The 20,373-nt window shown below is 36.6% G+C and overlaps 1 protein-coding gene, 1 long non-coding RNA gene and 1 other non-coding gene across 3 annotated transcripts; 1 reads left to right on the forward strand and 2 right to left on the reverse strand.

Moving 5' to 3' along the window:
* Positions 1-2,090: 2,090 nt before the first annotated feature.
* On the reverse strand, positions 2,091-2,197 carry LOC141681258 (small nucleolar RNA R71). Its single transcript, XR_012558699.1, has one exon. It is a non-coding gene; the product is annotated as a small nucleolar RNA R71 (small nucleolar RNA).
* Positions 2,198-14,226: 12,029 nt separating this feature from the next.
* Positions 14,227-17,099, forward strand: LOC141677041 (putative pentatricopeptide repeat-containing protein At1g69350, mitochondrial). Its single transcript, XM_074482771.1, has one exon. It carries the CDS (start codon positions 14,442-14,444, stop codon positions 16,707-16,709), a length of 2,268 nt encoding a protein of 755 aa, XP_074338872.1. The 5' UTR covers positions 14,227-14,441; the 3' UTR covers positions 16,710-17,099.
* A 964-nt stretch (positions 17,100-18,063) lies between these two features.
* LOC141676463 (uncharacterized) lies at positions 18,064-19,987 on the reverse strand. Its single transcript, XR_012557032.1, has 3 exons — positions 19,767-19,987; positions 18,581-18,860; positions 18,064-18,270 (listed from the first exon to the last, which is right to left on the reverse strand). It is a non-coding gene; the product is annotated as an uncharacterized LOC141676463 (long non-coding RNA).
* Positions 19,988-20,373: the final 386 nt, after the last annotated feature.

The following is a 20,373-nucleotide window of genomic DNA, read 5'->3' on the forward strand; positions in this document are numbered from 1 at the left end:
CAAACTATTTGAAGAATCAGATTCAAAGACAGAAAAGGCTTTATTTTGTTAAGTTTGACAGCACATATCTTCCAAAGTACAGAGATCACAAGGGTGATATAGTTGAAATGAAGCCCAACACTGCAAAGATTATAACTACCTTTCTGGGTTACAGGGCTGTAGAATTTAATCTTGAGTCTGATAAGTCATATTTGATCAGACTGGATCAGGATATAAGAAAAGCTAAGATTAATGATCTCAGGGCTGCAATCTTTCAAATTGGTGAAGATACTGCAGAGCTTAAAGATGCTAAAAGGAGGATGATTGATGAACTTAGATATGCTGAGAAATGTTTGTTGAAGAACTATCTCAGAACAACTCCTGACATCAGAGAGATCAGAAGATGAAGCCAAGTCAAGATCTACAACTGATTAAATTCTGATATTTGTACAGACTAAAGCTGTTATCAGAAGTTAAAGATTGGTAAAGCTTTAAGGACTGTAAGTTGTAGTTATCTAGTCTAATTCTCATGCATTTGTACTTAATGTTTTTGACATCATCAAATATCTGTTAAACTTGTATATTATGCTAATTTATAAGTTGGGGGAGATTGTTAGATATATTTGATAATGTCATGGCTAATATGATTTATGTTTAGTTTTCAGATCTTACTTAAACAGGATAAATCAGTACTTACTGGAAGTCAGGACTTAAGGATATCAGTACTTATATTATCAGGAGATAATCATCAGAAGATGGATATCAGAACTTAAGTACTGAAGGACGTTCAGATAAGGAAAACAGCTGATTAAAGGAAAGAAGATCGAGATAAACATAAGAAGAGATATGCATGGAGAAGGAATTCTATGAAGAATAGAATACTTGGAAGAAAAGATATCTGATTGATATATTTTAGGAAGCAGAATTATATTCCATATCAATAGCGATTATCTTGTAACTATGTAGTATATAAACACAGACATAGGTTTTACACTATAAGTGTTATCATATTCGAGAAGATTATTCATTGTAACCCTAGCAGCTCTCGTGATATTTATTCATCACTGAGAGGTAACAGTTCCATACTGTAACAGAGTTTATTGTTTCAATAAAGTTTGTTTTCTGTTACTTGAGTTATTAAAGTTCGATTTGATTGTACTTTACACTGTATTCACCCCCTCTACAGTGTATGTGACCTAATATATATATTAACTCAGTCTATCTTATTCTCGTAAATATAATAATTAGTTTAATTCTTAGTTATAAACAACCTCACTTTGTTATCGTCTTAGCATTGAATAATAACCATACATTGTTGCTTAAGTGCATGAGTTGATTAGTTAACCAATACAGTCTCTGTGGGATCGAATCTTATTTGTATCTTATACTACTTGCGAACGCGTATACTTGCATGTAATATTAGTGCGTGTTTAGCGACTAACAAGTTTTTGGCGCCGTTGCTGGGGACTGCAGTTTAATTATTAGTTTATGTGCTTTCCATCAGTGGTCGTTAAAGTTTATTGACTCAGACATTATTAATTATTTGTTTCTTTGTTTTAATTCAGGTGATCTAGCGAGGGTGTATGCTTACGCGTTCGCATACTCGTAAGAAAACACTGGATAAAGCTGAGGAAGAACTTGTGGTAGTTCATAGGGAAGTTTTTGAGGAAGAAAAGAAGGTAGAAGAAGAAGAGAAAGTTGAAGAGCCAATTGTAGTAGCTATGGGTGATCAAGCAGAAAATCCGAAGGCTTTGATGGACCATTCTACGCCTAAGATTAATGACATTCAGTCTAGCATCATTAGACCAGCCATCAGGGCTAACACATTTGAGATCAAGTCAAGAATGATCAAGATGATACAAAACTCAGTTCAGTTTGGGGGTTCTCCTACCAAAGACCCCAATATGCACTTCAGGGATTTCATCGAGATCTGTGACACTTTCAAGTTCAGTGATGTGACTGAAGATGCTATCAAGCTACGACTCTTCCCATTCTCTCTGAGGGACAAGGCTAAGTGCTGGTTACATTCTCTACCAACAGGGTCTATCACCACTTGGGAAGATCTCGCTCAAAAGTTTCTCACTAAATTCTTCCCCATGGTGAAAACTGCAGCAATCAAGAATGCTCTTACCCAGTTCGCGCAGCAAACTGGAGAATCTCTATGTGAGGCTTGGGATCGATATAAGGAGATGTTAAGGAAGTGCCTACACCATGGCATGCCTGATTGGATGACTATCAACTGTTTCTACAATGGATTGGGTGCTACTTCTAGACCCATGCTTGATGCAGCATTAGGAGGAGCCTTGTGGGCTAAGAGCTACGATGAAGCTTATGAACTTATTGAACTGATGGCTGCTAATGAGTACCGGAATCTTTCCCAGAGACTGACTCAGGGAAAAGTAGTAGGAATTCTGAAGTTGGACGCAGCAACTGCTATAGCTGCCCAACTTAAGGCTTTGACAATGAAGGTGGACACTTTGGCTAATTATGGAGTTAATCAAATCATTAGTTTCTGTGAGCTTTGTGCTGGTGCCCATGAGATAGATCAGTGCGCAATTTCTAGTGAATCGGATCAATTTATGAGCAACTTTCAGCGATCACAACAACCTGTGCCAGCCACCTATCATACTAACAACCGCAATCATCCTATTTCATTGGGAGTTGAAGCTCATGTGCAAGAGTCAAGCTGTTTCTATCAAGACCTTGGAAAATTAGATTGGGCAAATTACCAATGCCTTGCTAAATCGTCAACCTGGTACATTGCATAGTGACACTGAAGTGTCAGGAAAGAAGGAAGCTAAGGAGCAGGTAAAGGCAATCACTTTGAGGTCTGGGAAGGTTGCGAATCCCATACAAAATCAAGAGTTGACTAAAGAAGCTGGGGCTGAAAAAAAAAGTAAAGAAGCAGGATGAAGAAATGGAACCAAGGAAGACTACTGTTGAGCACACACTGCCTGAGGGTAATACAGGGGAGAAATAGATCTATCATCCACCGCCTTTTCCTAAGAGGCTGCAGAAGAAAAAGCTGGACAAGCAATTCGAGAAGTTTCTGGAGGTGTTCAAGAAACTTCATATCAACATACCTTTCGCTGAGGCTCTCGATCAGATGCCTAGTTATGCAAAGTTTATGAAAGGTATTCTCTCTCGGAAAGTAAATCTAGATGATTTAGAGACTATCGCTCGCACGGAGGAATGCAGTGATGTGCTGCAGCAGAAGTTATCTTCGAAGCTTAAAGATCCAGGAAGCTTTACTATTCCATGTACTATTGGAAAAGTGTCTTTTGATAGATGTTTATGTGACTTGGGAGCTAGAATCAATCTGATGCCTTTGTCAATCTTCAAGCTGTTGGATCTACCTGATCCTAAACTGACGTATATGACTTTGCAGTTGGCTGACCGTTCTATTATATATCCGTGAGGTATTATGTAGGATGTCTTAGTCAAGGTTGATAAACTCATCTTTCTTGCTTATTTCGTCATTCTTGATCAATAAAGGGCAATTGATCAGATGCTTGACAGGTTAGCTGGTCATGAGTATTATTGTCTTCTGGATGGCTATTCGGGTTACAATCAGATTTGTATCGCCCCAGAAGATCAGGAGAAGACTACCTTCACTTGTCCATTTGGTACTTTCGCCTTCAGACGAGTTTCTTTTGGTCTGTATGGTGCACCAGCCACATTTCAGAGATGTATGATGGCCATCTTTTCTGACATGATTGGCCAGAATGTAGAGGTGTTCATGGATGACTTCTCAGTCTTTGGTGATTCTTTTGATGAATGCATGCAGAATCTGGGACACGTTCTCAAGAGGTGTGTCGAGACCAATCTGGTTCTCAATTGGGAGAAATGTCATTTTATGGTGCGTCAGGGAATTATTCTCGGGCACAAGGTTTCTAATAAAGGTCTAGAGGTGGACAAGGCCAAGGTGGGGGTCATTGAGAATCTTCCTCCACCTATTTCTGTTAAGGGAATTCGCAGTTTTCTTGGTCATGCGGGTTTCTACAGGCGTTTCATCAAGGACTTCTCGAAAATTTCAAAGCCTTTGTGTAGTCTGTTAGAGAAAGATATTCCTTTTAAATTTGATGACGAGTGCCTTACAGCATTTGAGACATTGAATAAGAGTTTAATCACGGCACCTGTCATAACCGCACCTGATTGGAATAAGCCTTTTGAGATGATGTGCGATGCAAGTGATTATGCAGTTGGAGCAGTTCTTGGGCAGAGGAAGAACAACACATTTCATGTGGTCTACTATGCTAGTAAGACCCTCAACGGTGCTCAACTAAATTATACTACTACAGAGAAAGAACTTTTGGCTATTATCTACGGTTTTGAGAAATTTCGATCTTATCTACTTGGGACTAAGGTGACAGTTTTTACTGATCACGCTGCAATTCGATATCTCATCTCGAAGAAGGACTCGAAGCCTAGATTGATTCGATGGGTTCTATTGCTCCAAGAATTTGAACTAGAGATCAAGGACATAAAAGGAACTAAAAATCAAGTTGCTGATCATCTCTCGCGTTTAGAGAATCCTAATGCTACTTCATTGGGTAAGACCTTGAAAAATGAGTCTTTTCCCGACGAGCAGCTGTTTGGAGTGCAAGAAGAAGAGCCGTGGTTTGCAGACATTGTGAACTACTTTGTGAGTAACATCATGCCTCCCGACTTATCTTATGCTCAAAGGAAGAAGTTTCTTCATGAAGTGAAGTGGTATATGTGGGATGAGCCGTTTCTTTTTCGCCAAGGAGCTGACCAAATCATCAGGAGATTTATTCCTTACAGCGAAACGGGGGGGATCTTGCGAGATTACTACTTAACGGCTTATGAAGGATATTATGGTGGAGAAAAGACAGCAGCTCGTGTTCTTCAAGCAGGTTTTTTTGGCCAACATTGTTTAAAGATGCTCATCAGTTCATTTTGAAATATGATCGATGTCAACGGGTGGGTAATATGTCTAAGAAGGATGAGATGCCTCTTAATGTGCTTCTCAAGGTTGAGGTCTTCGATGTTTGGGGAATTGACTTCATGGGGCCATTTGTCTCGTCTTATAACAATCACTATATCTTGTTGGCAGTTGATTATGTGTTGAAATGGGTTAAAGTTAAGGCATTGCCAACAAACGATGCGAAAGTGGTGCTTAATTTTCTTTACAAGCAAATATTCCCAAGGTTTGGAACTCCAAGAGTCATAATCAGTGATGAGGGGTCACACTTTTACAACCGCAAGTTCACTGCCATGATGAAATGGTATAATGTGAATCATCGCATTGCTACGGCTTATCATCCTCTAACAAATGGTCAAGATGAGGTATCTAACAGGGAGATCAAGCACATTTTGGAGAAAGTGGTATGTCCATCAAGGAAGGATTGGTATTTGAAGCTTGATGAAGCTGTTTGGGCGTATAGAACAGCATATAAGACTCCACTGGGAATGTCGCCGTTTCAGTTGGTTTATGGTAAGGGGTGTCATTTTCCTGTGGAGCTCGAGCATAAAGCATATTGGGCTATGAAGAAGTTAAATCTAGATTTGGATGCGGCTGGAAAGAAGAGGATGCTTCAATTGAATGAACTTGATGAGTTTCGACTTCAAGCTTATGAGAACAACAAGATGTATAAGGAGAAAGTCAAGAGGTGGCACGATCGGGGTCTAATGCTCAAGAAATTTGTGTCAGGGCAACAAGTTATTTTATTCAACTCTCATCTCCATCTTTTTCCTGGAAAGTTGAAGTCAAGATGGTCAGGGCCCTTCATAATCAAAACTGTGTTTCCACATGGAGCGGTGGAAATTTTTTAGAATGATTCGGGCCAAGCATTCAAGGTAAATGGTCAAAGGTTGAAGCATTATTATGGTGATACGGTAAACCGCGAGGTGGTTAGTGCTGTTTTATTGTCCACTTGATCTCGAGATTCTACATCGAGCTAGCAGCGTAAAATAAGCGCTTCTTGGGAGGCAACCCAAGTGTGTTGTACATTAGTAGGTAAAGGAAGCAAGTAGAAAAGAGGAAAACACAAAAAAATCAGAAAAAGGAAAAAATTCAGGGCCAAGTACAGAAGTTGGGTGTGCCCGCTCTGGCCAAGCGCGCGGCTGCGCTGTTTTTCCAGAAACCAAGTACGCCCTCGCTGTCCTAGCACGCGGCCGCACCGGTATTCCAGAGTTAGAGCGCGCCCGCGCTGTCCTAGCGTGCGCCCGCGATGGGTCCCTGTCTAGAAAAAAATAAAAATAGCAGTTTTATTAGAGAAAATCGGGATTTTAATTCCAAAATCAATTCTAACCCAATTTTTACTCTTCCACATCCCATAATTCCCTCTCCTAATCAATTCCATTATTCCCACGATTCTCATAATCAATTCCCACTTCTTTTCCTTATCAAATTCACCCCCCCTCCACCTATAAATACATACACTTGTATACAACTTCTCCACCAATCTACAAACTCTCAAACACAAATTTTCTCTAAACACTTAAGCTTTTATTCTTTCTTTTTCAATCCCGATGGCACCCAAAAGACAAAGAACTCAAGTTGGAAGCAGCGCTACCGATTCTTCTACTGCGAGTGGTGTGAGGCCCAGGTTCTGTACTCCTGAGGCTAAGGAGGAGTACACGAGACTTCTCTCGAAACCTATTGCTAAGGAGAGAGGATTTCTGCCATCAAGGAACGATGGTAAGCTGTTGGAGATGGGACGGGTTCTTTTTTGTGAGGCTCCAGCTGCTGTGCCCATGAGTCTTGTGCGGGAGTTCTACGCCAACGCTAAGGCGGAGAAGAATGATTTCACGATGGTGAGAGGAAGGAATGTTGAGTACAGTGTCGAGGCTATCAGGACGGTGATTGAGCAGCCTGCGAAGAAGGTGGGCTAGGATACTTGGAATGATAAGACTCCTGAGGACTTCGATTTGGATCTCATCGTTGTTACTCTCTATGTGCTTGAGACTCATTGAAAGTTCAAGAGGGGAACTACTGATTACCCCACGTTCCCTGCTTCATGCATGAACATGTATGCACGGGCTTGGAACTCGTTTATTTGTGCTAACATCATGCCATCTTCGCATGTGCATGAGATTATGGTGGAGCGTGCCCGTCTGCTTTGGGGTATTCTGCAGGGTCATTACATTGATTTGGGAATGGTGATATATCAGGGAATCCTGAGGTTTTTTAGGGGAGGTACTACTGGGGCTATTCCTTATGCGTCCATTATGACAAAGTTGTGCTTGGCAGTTAGTGTTCATTGGCCCGCACATGAGCAACTTCAGATTCCCAGTGCTCCTATTGACAGTTCTACGCTGCACAGCATGGTTGAGTGGGGGAGGAGGTAAGCCCGATCCTAAGGGGCTTGGTTACACGTTTGATCATCTCCCAGGAGGTGTGCCCCGCGATCAGATGTATGCTGGTGGGATGCAGCAAGCGAGTAAAGCAGCTTAGAGAGCGCAGTTAGAAGAGGAGGCCGGTTCATCACAGCAGGAGGCAGCTGGAGCAGACATGGGAGCTGGTTTGAGTTCGACGCAGTATAGGCGTCTTGCGAGGAGGATGGATGCGATGCACGACATCCACAGTCGGTTTGCACACGATCTCACCCAGGCACTTGGGACTGTATTTAGAGCCACCGGAGTTGATATTTAGTGGCCAGTTTTTGATGAGGATTCCGTGTATCTACCTCCGGACACACCTGACACTCCATCCCTTGAGGGTGAGGATTCTGATTCACTGTAGGTATGCCTGATTCCTTACTATTACCTTCACTGAGGACAGTGAATATTTTAAGTTTGGGGGTAGTAGTTGAAGGAATATAGTTTGTGTGAGTCTCATATAGTTTGCATGTTCATGATAGTTTTATTTCATATAGTTGCATATATTTTGCCATGTAGTTTTTTTTTAATTTGGTAGTTTTTATGATAATAGTTTGTTCATGTAGTTTCATGCATTTGCATTATATCATGATTCCCTTAGATAATTTTTTCCGATTAATTGGTGATATTGATGTTAGTGTAGTGATGTCGTATTTAGTGATGTTGAGTCTTATTGGATTGATTTGCATGCTAAAGACACTTGTATTTCACTAAATCTTATAGGTTTCTAGAGTGCTAGATCATAGTCATGATTTTTTTTATTATCGAGGTTTAATCGCTTGTTTATATTTAGAATCTAGGATATGCTCTTAACAATAAAAGACATGGATATTTAAAAATTGGAGAAATTGGATTTCATTGTTAGTTGTGTGGCTAGGTGTCAAATGGCTAGTAGCCGGCTCATGTTTTTATGAGTAGTCTAGGGTTGAATGAGATGAAGCGAAACGCACTCATTCTGAAATTGAAAAAAAAAGAAAAAAAAATAAGTGTTATGTATAATTGATCACGAGTGGGCTCTTTAGTACTCGAGTTATTAAGTTCTTAGGGGACTTTGTGCCTAGTGACCTAAGGCTTCTATAGTCTGGGATCCGCTAATATAACGCTCGCTACATGAGTGCTATTGTATAAGTCTTTTGTGGACCTCATTCATTGCACGATCAAATAAGCATATTTGTGTTGTTTTGTTGTGAATAAAAGCATGAATCCATGTTAATTTCGATATAAGAATTGAAGTGTTATAAGTAATTTTGAGTCTAGCTTTTATTCTATTTATAAACTTGCGATTGTTTTGATAAGTAGTGAGTTATGATTTTCGATCTAGTTGTGATAGTATATCTGTAAGCAGTTGCACATGCGCACGTCTTTGGTGTGTAGATTGATTTGTGAGATTTGATGGATCTTTATGCGAATAATTGCATTTGATGAGGTGTTACTGGTTGATTGGTTTAGTTATTTTTTGGGGATCGTTGCATTCATATAGTTGCATTCATGCATTTTTATTTCTTGTTCTTTGAGTCTGTTTATGCTTGAGGACAATCATCGATTCAAGTTTGGGGGTGTGTTAAGTGACATTTATGACACTTATTTATGCTCTAATAAGCTTTGAGTTAGTGTATTTGTACTCAAGTTATTTGTGTTTTAACGTGTTTTCAAGGATTTTTGCATTTCAGGCTTTACTTCGTGAATCAGGTAAATTAGCATTGTTTTGATGCTAATATGGTGTTTAGGATATGCTGGAATAAAAGCTTGAAAGACTGGCTCGAAAATGCAATGAATAAAGAAGAAGAAAAAAAGAATTTTTGGTAGAAGGCAGGCGCGCCCGCGCTGGTGTTGCGCGCGGCCGCGCCGGGAGAGCAGAAAGTCAGCGCGCCCACGCTGGTGAAGCGCGCGGCCGCGCTGGGTCGGGATATTAAAATCCTGATTCAACTACAATTTGATTTGCTGGACTCCTGGGATGCATGGACTGCTATATAAACATAATTTAGGTCATTTTTCAGAGACATCAAGCAAGGAGAAGACGACAAGAGACCTTTTGGGCACAAGTCAACAAAGGCGAAGACTATCTAGTTTATTCTTGTGAATCTTTATTTTAAGTTGTAATTTGGATGCTTGTTTCTTGTTTTGCTGAACCTTTACTCTTATTTGTACTTTGGTTTATTTATTCGTATAAAGACTACGTTTGTTATATCATATTTTCATTGGAACCCACGTTGGCGATGAGTTCGATTATGAGCTAATCGTTATCGTGGGGTTCTAGCGGATTTATTTACGATTTCTTTAGTTAAATTGTTTCGATGCCTTAGTGTGTGGTGATTGTATGATATACTAGTTATGGTTGTGTGTATTCGTCTTGTGAGCATCGCAAACTTATAAGATAGTGAGTTAATTCTTAATGAAACGGAAGTGAATTTAAGGATTTAGAACTTGCCATGCTAGCATAGGTTCATGTATTGTTATGCATGATTCGTAGGTAATTTTAACCATCTTACTTGCCCTATGTAATCAAGATAGATAACTTGTGCTTAAACCGTTTTGTTGTCAAATTCTATAGACATATAGGGTCTCAATATAATTGGTGCCTATTCAGCTTCTATCTCTTTTGTGGATGTCTGGTAGAATGGTACTCGTGTAACGAAAGTTGGCGTTTATCAGTTTCGTGTTGTCTGATTAGTGTCATCACCATTGCATGCTAAAATTAAGAACCATAAGGCTATTAAATGAAGTACTTAGTGAAGTTAGAATCCCATGTTTGTCATATATATTAACTCAATCTATCTTATTCTCGTAGTTATAATAATTAGTTTAATTCTTAGTTATAAACAACCTCACTTTGTTATCTTCTTAGCATTGACTAATAACCATACATTGTTGCTTAAGTGCATGAGTTGATTAGTTAACCAATACAGTCTCTGTGGGATCGAATCTGATTTATATCTTATACTACTTGCGAACGCGTATACTTGCGTATAATATTAGCGCATGTTTAGCGACTAACACCCTGATACAAGGACAATTCCTGATAAAGCTGTTCCTAATTCTACAGATGTACTGATCACTTCTCAAGATAAGATTGAAGAAATCTTGTACAACCACTCAAGGCCATACCAATGGTTGATACTTCTCAAGGTACAAATCCTTTACACTCTATTTTATCTGTTGATATGACTATGATTAGACCTTTAAAAAGGAATACCTCTAGACATATGATCTAGACAACTCTTCTCAGTCACCTCTTATTTCTGTAGGACAAACTTCTCTGAGATTTTTATATGAGAATGAGAGAAAAGATTTAGTGAAAAACAGAATTAAAGAGAGGCGTGATCCTTACCTGGCAAAAGGAGAGGTAGATGAGAGTCAGGATTTAGTTAATCCTTGTGAGGAAGCTCTGACTATTAAAAGTCATGAGATTATTGGTGTGAGAAGTGATGAGATCACTTTAAAAGAATAGAGAGATTTAGATACTCATGGTTCTTTTCTTACATGATCTACACAGGTAACTAAGCCTTCTAAGTTAAATATTGATTTAAAGATGAAAGTCATAGTTCCTAATTCTGATGTGGATTCTAATACTTCTGAGAAATCTTCTGGTGATCAAGATGATTATGATGACTCTGATGATGATAATCCTGATGATGCTGTTTTGAAAGCTGGTATTGAAGCATCTAAATTCTACTTTTGGTTCATCATCTTGTCATGATGATATTCTACATCCTCATAGAATGATATCATTCTTGGAGATTACCTAGTGAAAAGATATCTATGGAATCTGCTCAGACTTTAGCTGATCATGTTGTCCAATTGGTTTCACATACTGATATGAAAACATCTATCAAAATCATTACAATTTTAGTCAAAGGACTACATTATTCTGTCTCTACACTGAAGGAAGATACTGTTAAAATCAGAGAAGAGCTTGCTGATCTTTCTGTGACTATTAAAGGTACGAACAAATAAAGTGGTTTGCTAAAGAGAATGTTTAGCTTGGAAGCAAAACAAGATCATACGTCTGAAAAGCTGACAGCTTTGGAGGCTGGTCAGAATGCTACAAATTCCAAGTTGGATGTTATTTTCCCTCTTCTATAGAGTCTAGATGCCCAAAAGGGGGAGATAGTATCAAAGACAAAATGTCAACCTGAATCAGTTTTGAGGAGGAGAAATATCAATTCTGATGATGATGGTGATGAACAAGTAAAGGAGACCTCTGATGCTGTGAAAGTTGATGATGTTCAAGTTCTTTCACTTGATGAACTGATGATCATATCTACAAAGAAATTGAAGTACATTCATTATTTGCTAAGAGTTGAAGATGAAACTTTTAGGTTATAGTCAAACATAATTCTTGCTGATATCAGAAGAAGGACATTGGATGAAGGTTTATATTATTTTGGATCATATGTTTCTAAATACATAAATTTTAGAGGGTAAGAAGTCAACATGAAGAACGATGAAGCTGTCATTGAAAATGTTCTTACTCAGAGACATATAACTATGAATCCTGCTGGACCTGCTGGAAGAAAAACTTGATATGTTTCACCGGAAGACATGATGACATAAAGAGCTCAAATCAGAAATCTGAAAGCTGTTATCTATCAATTATCTGACAAAACAGAGTATGAGAAGAATTTGAAGATCAAGTTAGAAGATATTATGTTGAAAAAGATTGATGACAGAGTTAAAACTTTTGTTCAGAGATACTGCAGAATTTATCAAGAAATATGAAGATCAAAGTCTGAAACAAAGTAAGCTTTATACTACTTATTTTGTCTATCTGATTTTTGGCACTAGACAATTCTATTAGAATTCATGCTTATTTAGTAAAGCGTAAATTGGGGGAGATTATTGAGAATTGGCTAAGTCGAGGATCAGGGTCTATCTAACAATCAGGATATGATCAACTGTTGTGATATGATTATCCGTTGAAAGTTTCGATATCATCTGTTGATGATCTTTAGTCATCTGTTGATATATACAAATGATTATCCGTTGAAGCTACAACATTTATCCGTTGATTAAGGCTATCCGTTGAGAATGACTTAGATGATAATTCAAGACTGCGAAATAAATCAAAAGGTGTTGATTTATAGGATCGTAGTTGATTTGGATATGTAAAGTATTAGAATTAATTGTAACATATCTTGTAATTAATAGAGGACTGATTTGTAGTTGTGTAGTATATAAACACAAAATAGGTTATCACAATGTGGAGTGCAGAACTCGAATATTCGTATAACCTAGAAACTCTTAAGAATATTGTTCGTGAGAGAGTTTTGTAACAGTTTATTAAAGATCAATATAAACTGTTATTTGATTCATCTGTTCTTACTTTACTTTTATAATACATCGATTTGTTTAGAAATTGTATCCAGCCCCTCTTAAACAATTACTTTACTAGGCAACATAATATTATAAGTCACGTAGAAGTAAAAGAAGAATAAAAATTATACATTTAGAGTTATAACGAAATTCAAAAAGGGTAAAACCAAAAGTTTAATGAAACCAAAAACGTATAAAATATATTGAATTATATTGAATTAGTAATACACAAGGGAATTAGAAACACAAAGTTAAAGCCATAAGGGTGAAATAAAAATAAAACCAAACTTAGAAATATAAGGAAACAAAAATAAAACTAAACTTAAAAGAATCACAAGACATGTATAAGTATAAGATAACAAAAATAAAACCAAATTTAATAAAATCAAGACAAGTAGAAGTATAAGATATAGATAAGGAATAAAATATGTAACCAAAATTTTTAGTAGAATAAAAAGACATACAAAAGTGAAATTATAAGTTATATATGAATGAGTAAGTGAACCAAAAATTGGTGGTACCAAAAAACGGTGAAACCAAAATTTGTACTTATGTATCATTTAAAAAGGGGTTTTTCTTATTAATAAAGATCATTAATTATATTTTATATGATATTACTATTTGGTGTTTTTATTCAATTACCCGGTTATACTATTCAATGATAGCATTGTATTACTACATTTACAACTATTTATATTAAGAATGAGTACATTATTATTTTTTACTTTTATCCATGATTTGATAGAACAATTTTAAGTGAGTCACCTACTTGATAAAGCCTTGTTTTGTTAGTGTTACATGCCGGTGAATAATAGTTTAATAAATTTTATCTTAAATACATATTCCCTCCGTCCCACTATATTGTTTATGTTAATTTTCAGCACGCGTTTTTCAATTCTCATTTAAAGTATAGTTTTATAAAAAAATTTTAATTTTTTTTGAATAAAAATTTTATATTTAAATTTTTATTAAAAAAATTAAAAAAAATTATGAAACTATATTTTATAGAAGCCTCGAAATACGTGCTGAATAATAACGTAAACATCCCAATGGGACGGAGGGAATATATCTTGAATCGTAAATAAATATATTCAAATATCCGTTTAATAATAAACCATAATTTAGCATTGCGGTAACACTTTCAGAATTTGATCAACCCACATATGTAATTTACTTTGCAATTTATATTAAAATCGCATTGGACCGTACCAGGAAAAACCTCTAATAATTATTTTACATTTTCAAGTTTTTATCACAAATATGTTCCGTTCTATAAATTATTAATTTTATCAATTAATTAATCAATTATATTATTTGATAGTTTACAGGTTCAATTTTAAAATCCTATCATTCAACCCATTCTTAAACTAATACAGCAAGCTTAATAATAATATTGTATTATTTTTTAAAAATTCATAATATTCTAATTATTATTTTTTTATCGTAGATAAGCCGGAACCGCTACCCTGCGGCTACTCTTTAGATGCGCACGGGGTAAATCACAAGGGTTCTTCTATATTGTAAACCGCATTTAACACTATAACTGAATACGCATAATCATAAATTCTTGCCGCGGATTACATAAATTCTTTTCTTTCCGCGCCTCTGTAATAAGCTTCATTCCTAAACTTCACTGTTCTAAAAAACCTCAACCACCTCTTTAATTATGAATTGCTGTCACAATACAAATAAATCTTGTAATTTGATGTAATACTGTATTACATTGATGCAATCTTGTACAAAGCTCAACTCTTTGGCCCATTTAACTCAACATTAAGACTTGCATACAAGTTGCCTTTACAAAAATGACACTTTACATGCCTTTATTCAAAAGAATTCTAACTTCAAGAAGTGTACCTCAACTTCATGCTTATCTCATAGTCAATGGTCACCAAAAGAGCCAGCTTGCTTCAACTAAACTTATTGAATCATATGCAAACGTGGGTCATCTTGATTCTGCTAGAATTGTGTTTGATAGCTTCTCAAACCCTGATTCTTTCATGTGGGGTGTACTTATTAAGTGTTATGTTTGGAATGATTTGTATAAAGATGCTATTTTTATGTATAATTGTATGTTAAAGAAATTGAGCCAAGTTAGTAGCTTTATTTTTCCATCAATTTTGAGGGCTTGTTCTGGAATTGGTGATTTGGGTATTGGTGAAATTGTTCATGGGAGGATTGTGAAATGTGGGCTTGAGTTTGATCTTGTGATTCAGACTTCTTTGGTTAGTATGTATGGTGAGACTGGTTGTTTGAGGTATGCGCGTTGCGTATTTGAGGAATTGTCTGCGAGGGACCTTGTTTCGTGGAGTTCCGTAATTTTGAGTTATGTGCAGAATGGTGAGGAGAGTGGAGGGGTGGAGTTGTTTTGTGAAATGGTTGCGGAAGGTGTTGAGCCTGATTCGGTGGTTTTGCTTAGTGTGGCTGAGGCGTGTGCGGAGTTGGGGTTGTGTAGGGAAGGGAAGTCGGTTCATGGTTATGTAGTGAGAAAGGGTGTTCTGAGTGATGGAGCGTTGGATAATTCTTTGATTACAATGTATGGTAAATGTAGTGATTTGCGTAGTGCAGAGGGGCTTTTTAATAGTGTTGTTCATTTATCTACAGCTACTTGGACATCTATGATTACGTGCTATAATCAATGTGGGTGTTTTAGAGAAGTGCTAGATATTTTTATGGAGATGCTATCTTCTAAGGGAGAACCGAATGCAGTAACTATGTTGGGTGTTCTTCGCTCCTGTTCTCGGTTGGGTTGGTTAAAAATGGGCAGGTCTGTTCATAGTTTTGTTATTAGGAAAATTATAGACCCTGAATATAATTTTTTAGGGCCAGCTTTAATAGATTTATATGCTATATGTGGTAATATAAGATATGCATTCATGATCTTATGTGCATCAAGAGAGAGACAGATAGTATCATGGAACATGCTCATATCACGTTGCATTGAGGAAGGAATGTTAGAAGAGGCGCTGACTCTATTTAGGAAGATGCAAAGTTACAGTATGTCTCCAGATTCATTCACACTGGCCACTGTTCTTTCAGCCTGTGGAAAGTTTGGTTCTTTGCTGTACGGACGTCAGATACATGGTCATGTTATAAGAACAAGTTGTTCAAGCGAGTTTGTCCTGAATTCACTAATTGACATGTACGCCAAATGCGGGTTTGTGGATTCAGCATACTTGGTATTTAAGAACAGACAACAAGGAAGTGTTGTAACATGGAATTCAATGATATGTGGATTCTGTCATAATGGCTATTCAGCACAAGCGATTAGTCTTTTCGATCAGATGTATACAGAAAGTCTTGAAATGGATGCAGTGACATTTCTGAGTGTAATCCAAGCTTGCTCAAATATGGGATATCTTGAGAAAGGGAAATGGATTCACCATAAGTTTATTACAACTTGTTTTCATGATGATACATACATTAATACAGCTTTATTAGACATGTATGCCAAGTGTGGAGACCTTTACATGGCTCGGGGCATCTTCAATACCATGTCAGAAAGAACTGTTGTATCGTGGAGTGCCATGATCGGTGGTTATGGTATGCATGGCCAAATTGACCTTGCAATTTCACTATTCAACAGAATGGTAGAATCTGAGGTGAAACCAAATGAAGTCACATTTATGAATATATTATCTGCATGCAGTCATGCAGGATACGTGGAAGAAGGAAAATCATTCTTCAACTCAATGAAGGACTTTGGTGCCGAACCACAGTCAGAACATTTTGCATGTTTAATTGACCTTTTAAGCCGAGGTGGCAATTTAGACGAAGCATACAGGATCATTAATACAATGCCTTTCCAAGCTGATGCTAGCAACTGGGGTGCTCTGTTGAATGGTTGTCGGATTCATAGACAAGTAGACATGATACGAAAAATTCAAGAAAAGCTTCTAGGTTTAGATATGGATGACACTGGATATTATACTCTACTATCCAATGTCTTTGCAGAAGGTGGAGAATGGGGAGAGTTTAGTATGGTGAGATCATTGATGAATGGTTTAGGTCTAAAAAAGGGCTTAGGAAAAAGTAAGATTGAGATCGATAAAGGGAAGCATGGAAGCAGTTGATGTGCATCAATCATAAAAGCAGTTGATGTGCATCAATCATAAAAGAAAGTAAACATTTAACATTCAAAATCTTGTCCAGGAGTCCAGAACTGTAGAAATGTTGTAGATATGCTTAATTACAGAGTACACAGTACACTAGAGTAAAAACTGAATAGCAATTCAACTCTAAAAGCATGACATGTTGTACACATTAACCTGTAAACAAAAAACTTATATTTTTTGCCCCTCAACGACGAGGTTCGTATACTTGAGCCCTTTTTGCTAACATTTCTGCCAAAGTTGTCCTTGGGGGTTTATATGTCCCCCTCTATGTACTCGAAGGGCAATATTTTTCGGCAAGATACTGAGAGAACTTATTAACCCAGTCCAGTATGATCTTAATAACTTTGACATTCTTTGTCTTTCTTACATAATGTCGATACTTGAACACAAGCTAATAATGACTCAGAAGCAGGTTTTAAATTTTAACGTTTTAATAGTTAATTTCAGATATGGATCATGTGGATTTTAGTTTAATATGTAATTATTTAAGACATAATTGTGAACTGAAGTTTCAGCAACAACTCAATGAGGACTTGCTTTTCTTCAGTTGCTGTTGGGACTTGATACATTGATATTTTTTAACTTGTGACTAACAAACAACACCACTGCTGTAGTTACTGATTTCGATAACAGACTTTCATCATTACATCAAATGATTGGGAGAATATAGTAGGGGTTTATGGTAATTTGATCAAATGTTCAATTGTTTTAAAAGGAGCTCGGACTCCAATTTAAACAGCAAAATATTTGTAGCACTAGTGGTGCAAAGTCATGTGAAACACATGTATAAACATAATTCACAAATGAAGGCATCACATAATAAGAAGAAAATAGAAAATTTAAACAAGTTTATAAACCTCTGCTTAACGACAATGTTTTGTTTGACTATGTTTGTGAATAAATATCCAGTCATAAGTTATTGAACTGGCACCTTTTTGGTAGCAGATGCATGTTTGGTTTATGGGGTCAAAGCAGAATATATGCTCACCGGAGATCAAGTACAAAGATATGATATATATGCACAAAATATGTATGGTGAAACACTACGAAAGGGTGTTTTTGTTGCAGGAACAAATATTTATTGTGGTGGCGACAATGATCTACAACGTAGATTAGTCGGGATACTTGAGCAAGGATGCAAACCAGGTGGTTGGGTAAAACAGATTGAACCAGCTCAACAATAAAAAATTGGGCAGAAGCCTGCGGCTAGTTTGTGATGTTCTGTGGCATGATGCAACAAATATAGTATATGTTAATACAACGCATGCATATAAAGCGTCCGAAACACATAATTAATATAATTTATGAAATAACTCATTGCGTAATAATATAAATTTCACGCTACATAATTTTCCATAGCCCAAGATAACTTGAATGCCCATAATAGGTTGTCCAAGCAAATTCATTCCTAAAAAAACCCAAAACATCACAAAAACTACCAAACATACTGAGCTACTCTTCTTTGGTATCCTCGTCTTCACTCCTCTTCATCTGTTTCATCGCCATCTTCCACAATTTCCTACAATTTTATGTAATCCCAAAATATATTAGTCTCTCTATTTAATTTTTATTTAAATAAATTCACACATGCATCTTGTTTTTTTGACAGTGCTCTGAGACCCTTAGAGCAGAGTCTTTCGTAATTTTGTGCTATATGTTTAATATGTTATAGATACCCGTACATTAACAACATACTGAATGCATTGTTTTTCTTTTCCTAAAATGTAACCTGCTTCCCTCTTAACTAATCTTTTTTTAAACCACCAGTTAACTAATATAGATACATAAATGTAAGAATAAATTGAATGTCAAGGAAAAGAATCATTAACCATTATGTCAGGCCACTCATCGTTAAGGTCATCATCTCTCACCCAAGACTGATCACCCCAAGCACAAATTATCCAATCATAATCAAGAGATAAACCCAGTATAGTCTTTTTCTGTCCCACCAAAGCATCGTCACTTTTCATGGAAACTTCTTCATCTTTTACAGACTTGTCTCTACAAGTGTCAAAGTTTTCCCCAGTAATTATAATTTCTGTGTCTTTTTTTTCTTGCATCTTCACTGTTTCCATGCTCTTATTACAATTTTGCAGTAAGTCCTTCTCCCTGCAATCTAAAAAACCTTAATTTTCCAAAAGAATGTTCGATTTAATTATATAAACACGGATCATCTTAATTGTTTAAGATTATCAAGATTACACAACAAACGTCTTAATTATGTCTTAATGTTACAACTAGCGAATAAAACTTGAATGCGAAAGCATACCTGATTTCGTGACAATAAATGTAATTACGAAATATGCGTCTTTAAGAACAACTCACCTCTAGCCGCAAAGTAATGCGTCTGGAGAGGAGCGGAGGTAATTGGACCAAACCCTATAATATTCTTTATATAGGAGCGTATCCAACATATCTTCTTAAAATTTAATAAAATTTGAGATTTCATAATTATTACAAACATGGTTCAAGATTGCACGTTAATCGCTAGACGGTGACTAATTGATCTAGTATGCTAAAATTGGAACTAAAGTTGTTTTTAAAATGGGTCAAGATTTGATTAAAATCAGTATAATCAATAAAAACGGGATACTTGTCAGGCAAAATGACATTGACATGATTGATAAAAGCTAATAAAATATGAGAAAAAATAGCTAATAAGTTATTTACAATATAATTTCTTGTCAGCCAAGTCGTATCCCAAAAAATTGGTAATATTTTCTTATCACTTCCGAAGCTCCTTTTTTTACACACTCCTGCAGAGCCCAAGGAAACATGTCCAAAAGTTGGGACTCAATGTCAATTTGTTCCCGGTCATCATTCTTTCAAATACATCGTCATGCTTTCCTTACCCACAAGATGCACGGGTTTTACCTTAAGCCTTTCATTTCAATTTCTATCTCTATGGTTTTCGGGAAATATATTAAAACCATGACGGCTAGGGAACAGAGGAATCACAAGCTAGGCACAACAAAGACTACGAACCAGGCGGCTAGTAAAACAAATCAAACTTACTCAACAGCCGGAGTAACCTATTATCCATAGTACCCCGCATGTAAGATATGAAGTTACACCATTTTTCTGTTGTGTTACGGGGAATATTTGAATTCTATAATCCATGACCAGAATCAAATATATACTATCGAATCTCACATTGTAATATTTATAATATTGGATCCAAAAGTTTGTTCAATAACGAAGCTGCAGTCAAATATGAATACAAGGGGTTCATATTGTCTAAAAGATTGTTCAATCACGAAGTTGCAGTCAAATATGACCTTTCAAGTACTCCAACTTACAGACTCAATGGTTACACTGAACTAGTAGCCCAGGTAATTAACCATCCTGATCCCACCTACAGCTTAACTCAAAAACAATTTATTCGTACCATTGCCATTACAAAGTTTCAACAAAGGAACTCAACAATGCTGGCAAAGCTCCTGCAGAACAATGCATGACATGGAATCTAATGACAAAGGCAAAGCCCCACTTGATCTCCAAAATGTGGAATCCTCTCAATCTTCAATGGCATGTGTTTGTCAAGAAAATCAAAACTATTCACCACCTGAAACGATTCTTAATTATGAGTCTGTTTTTTATTTACTAGATAGGATCTTAGTGT

The sequence above is a fragment of the Apium graveolens genome, chromosome 8 (genome assembly GCF_009905375.1).
Source record: "Apium graveolens cultivar Ventura chromosome 8, ASM990537v1, whole genome shotgun sequence".
NCBI classification, from domain to species: Eukaryota; Viridiplantae; Streptophyta; class Magnoliopsida; order Apiales; family Apiaceae; genus Apium; species Apium graveolens.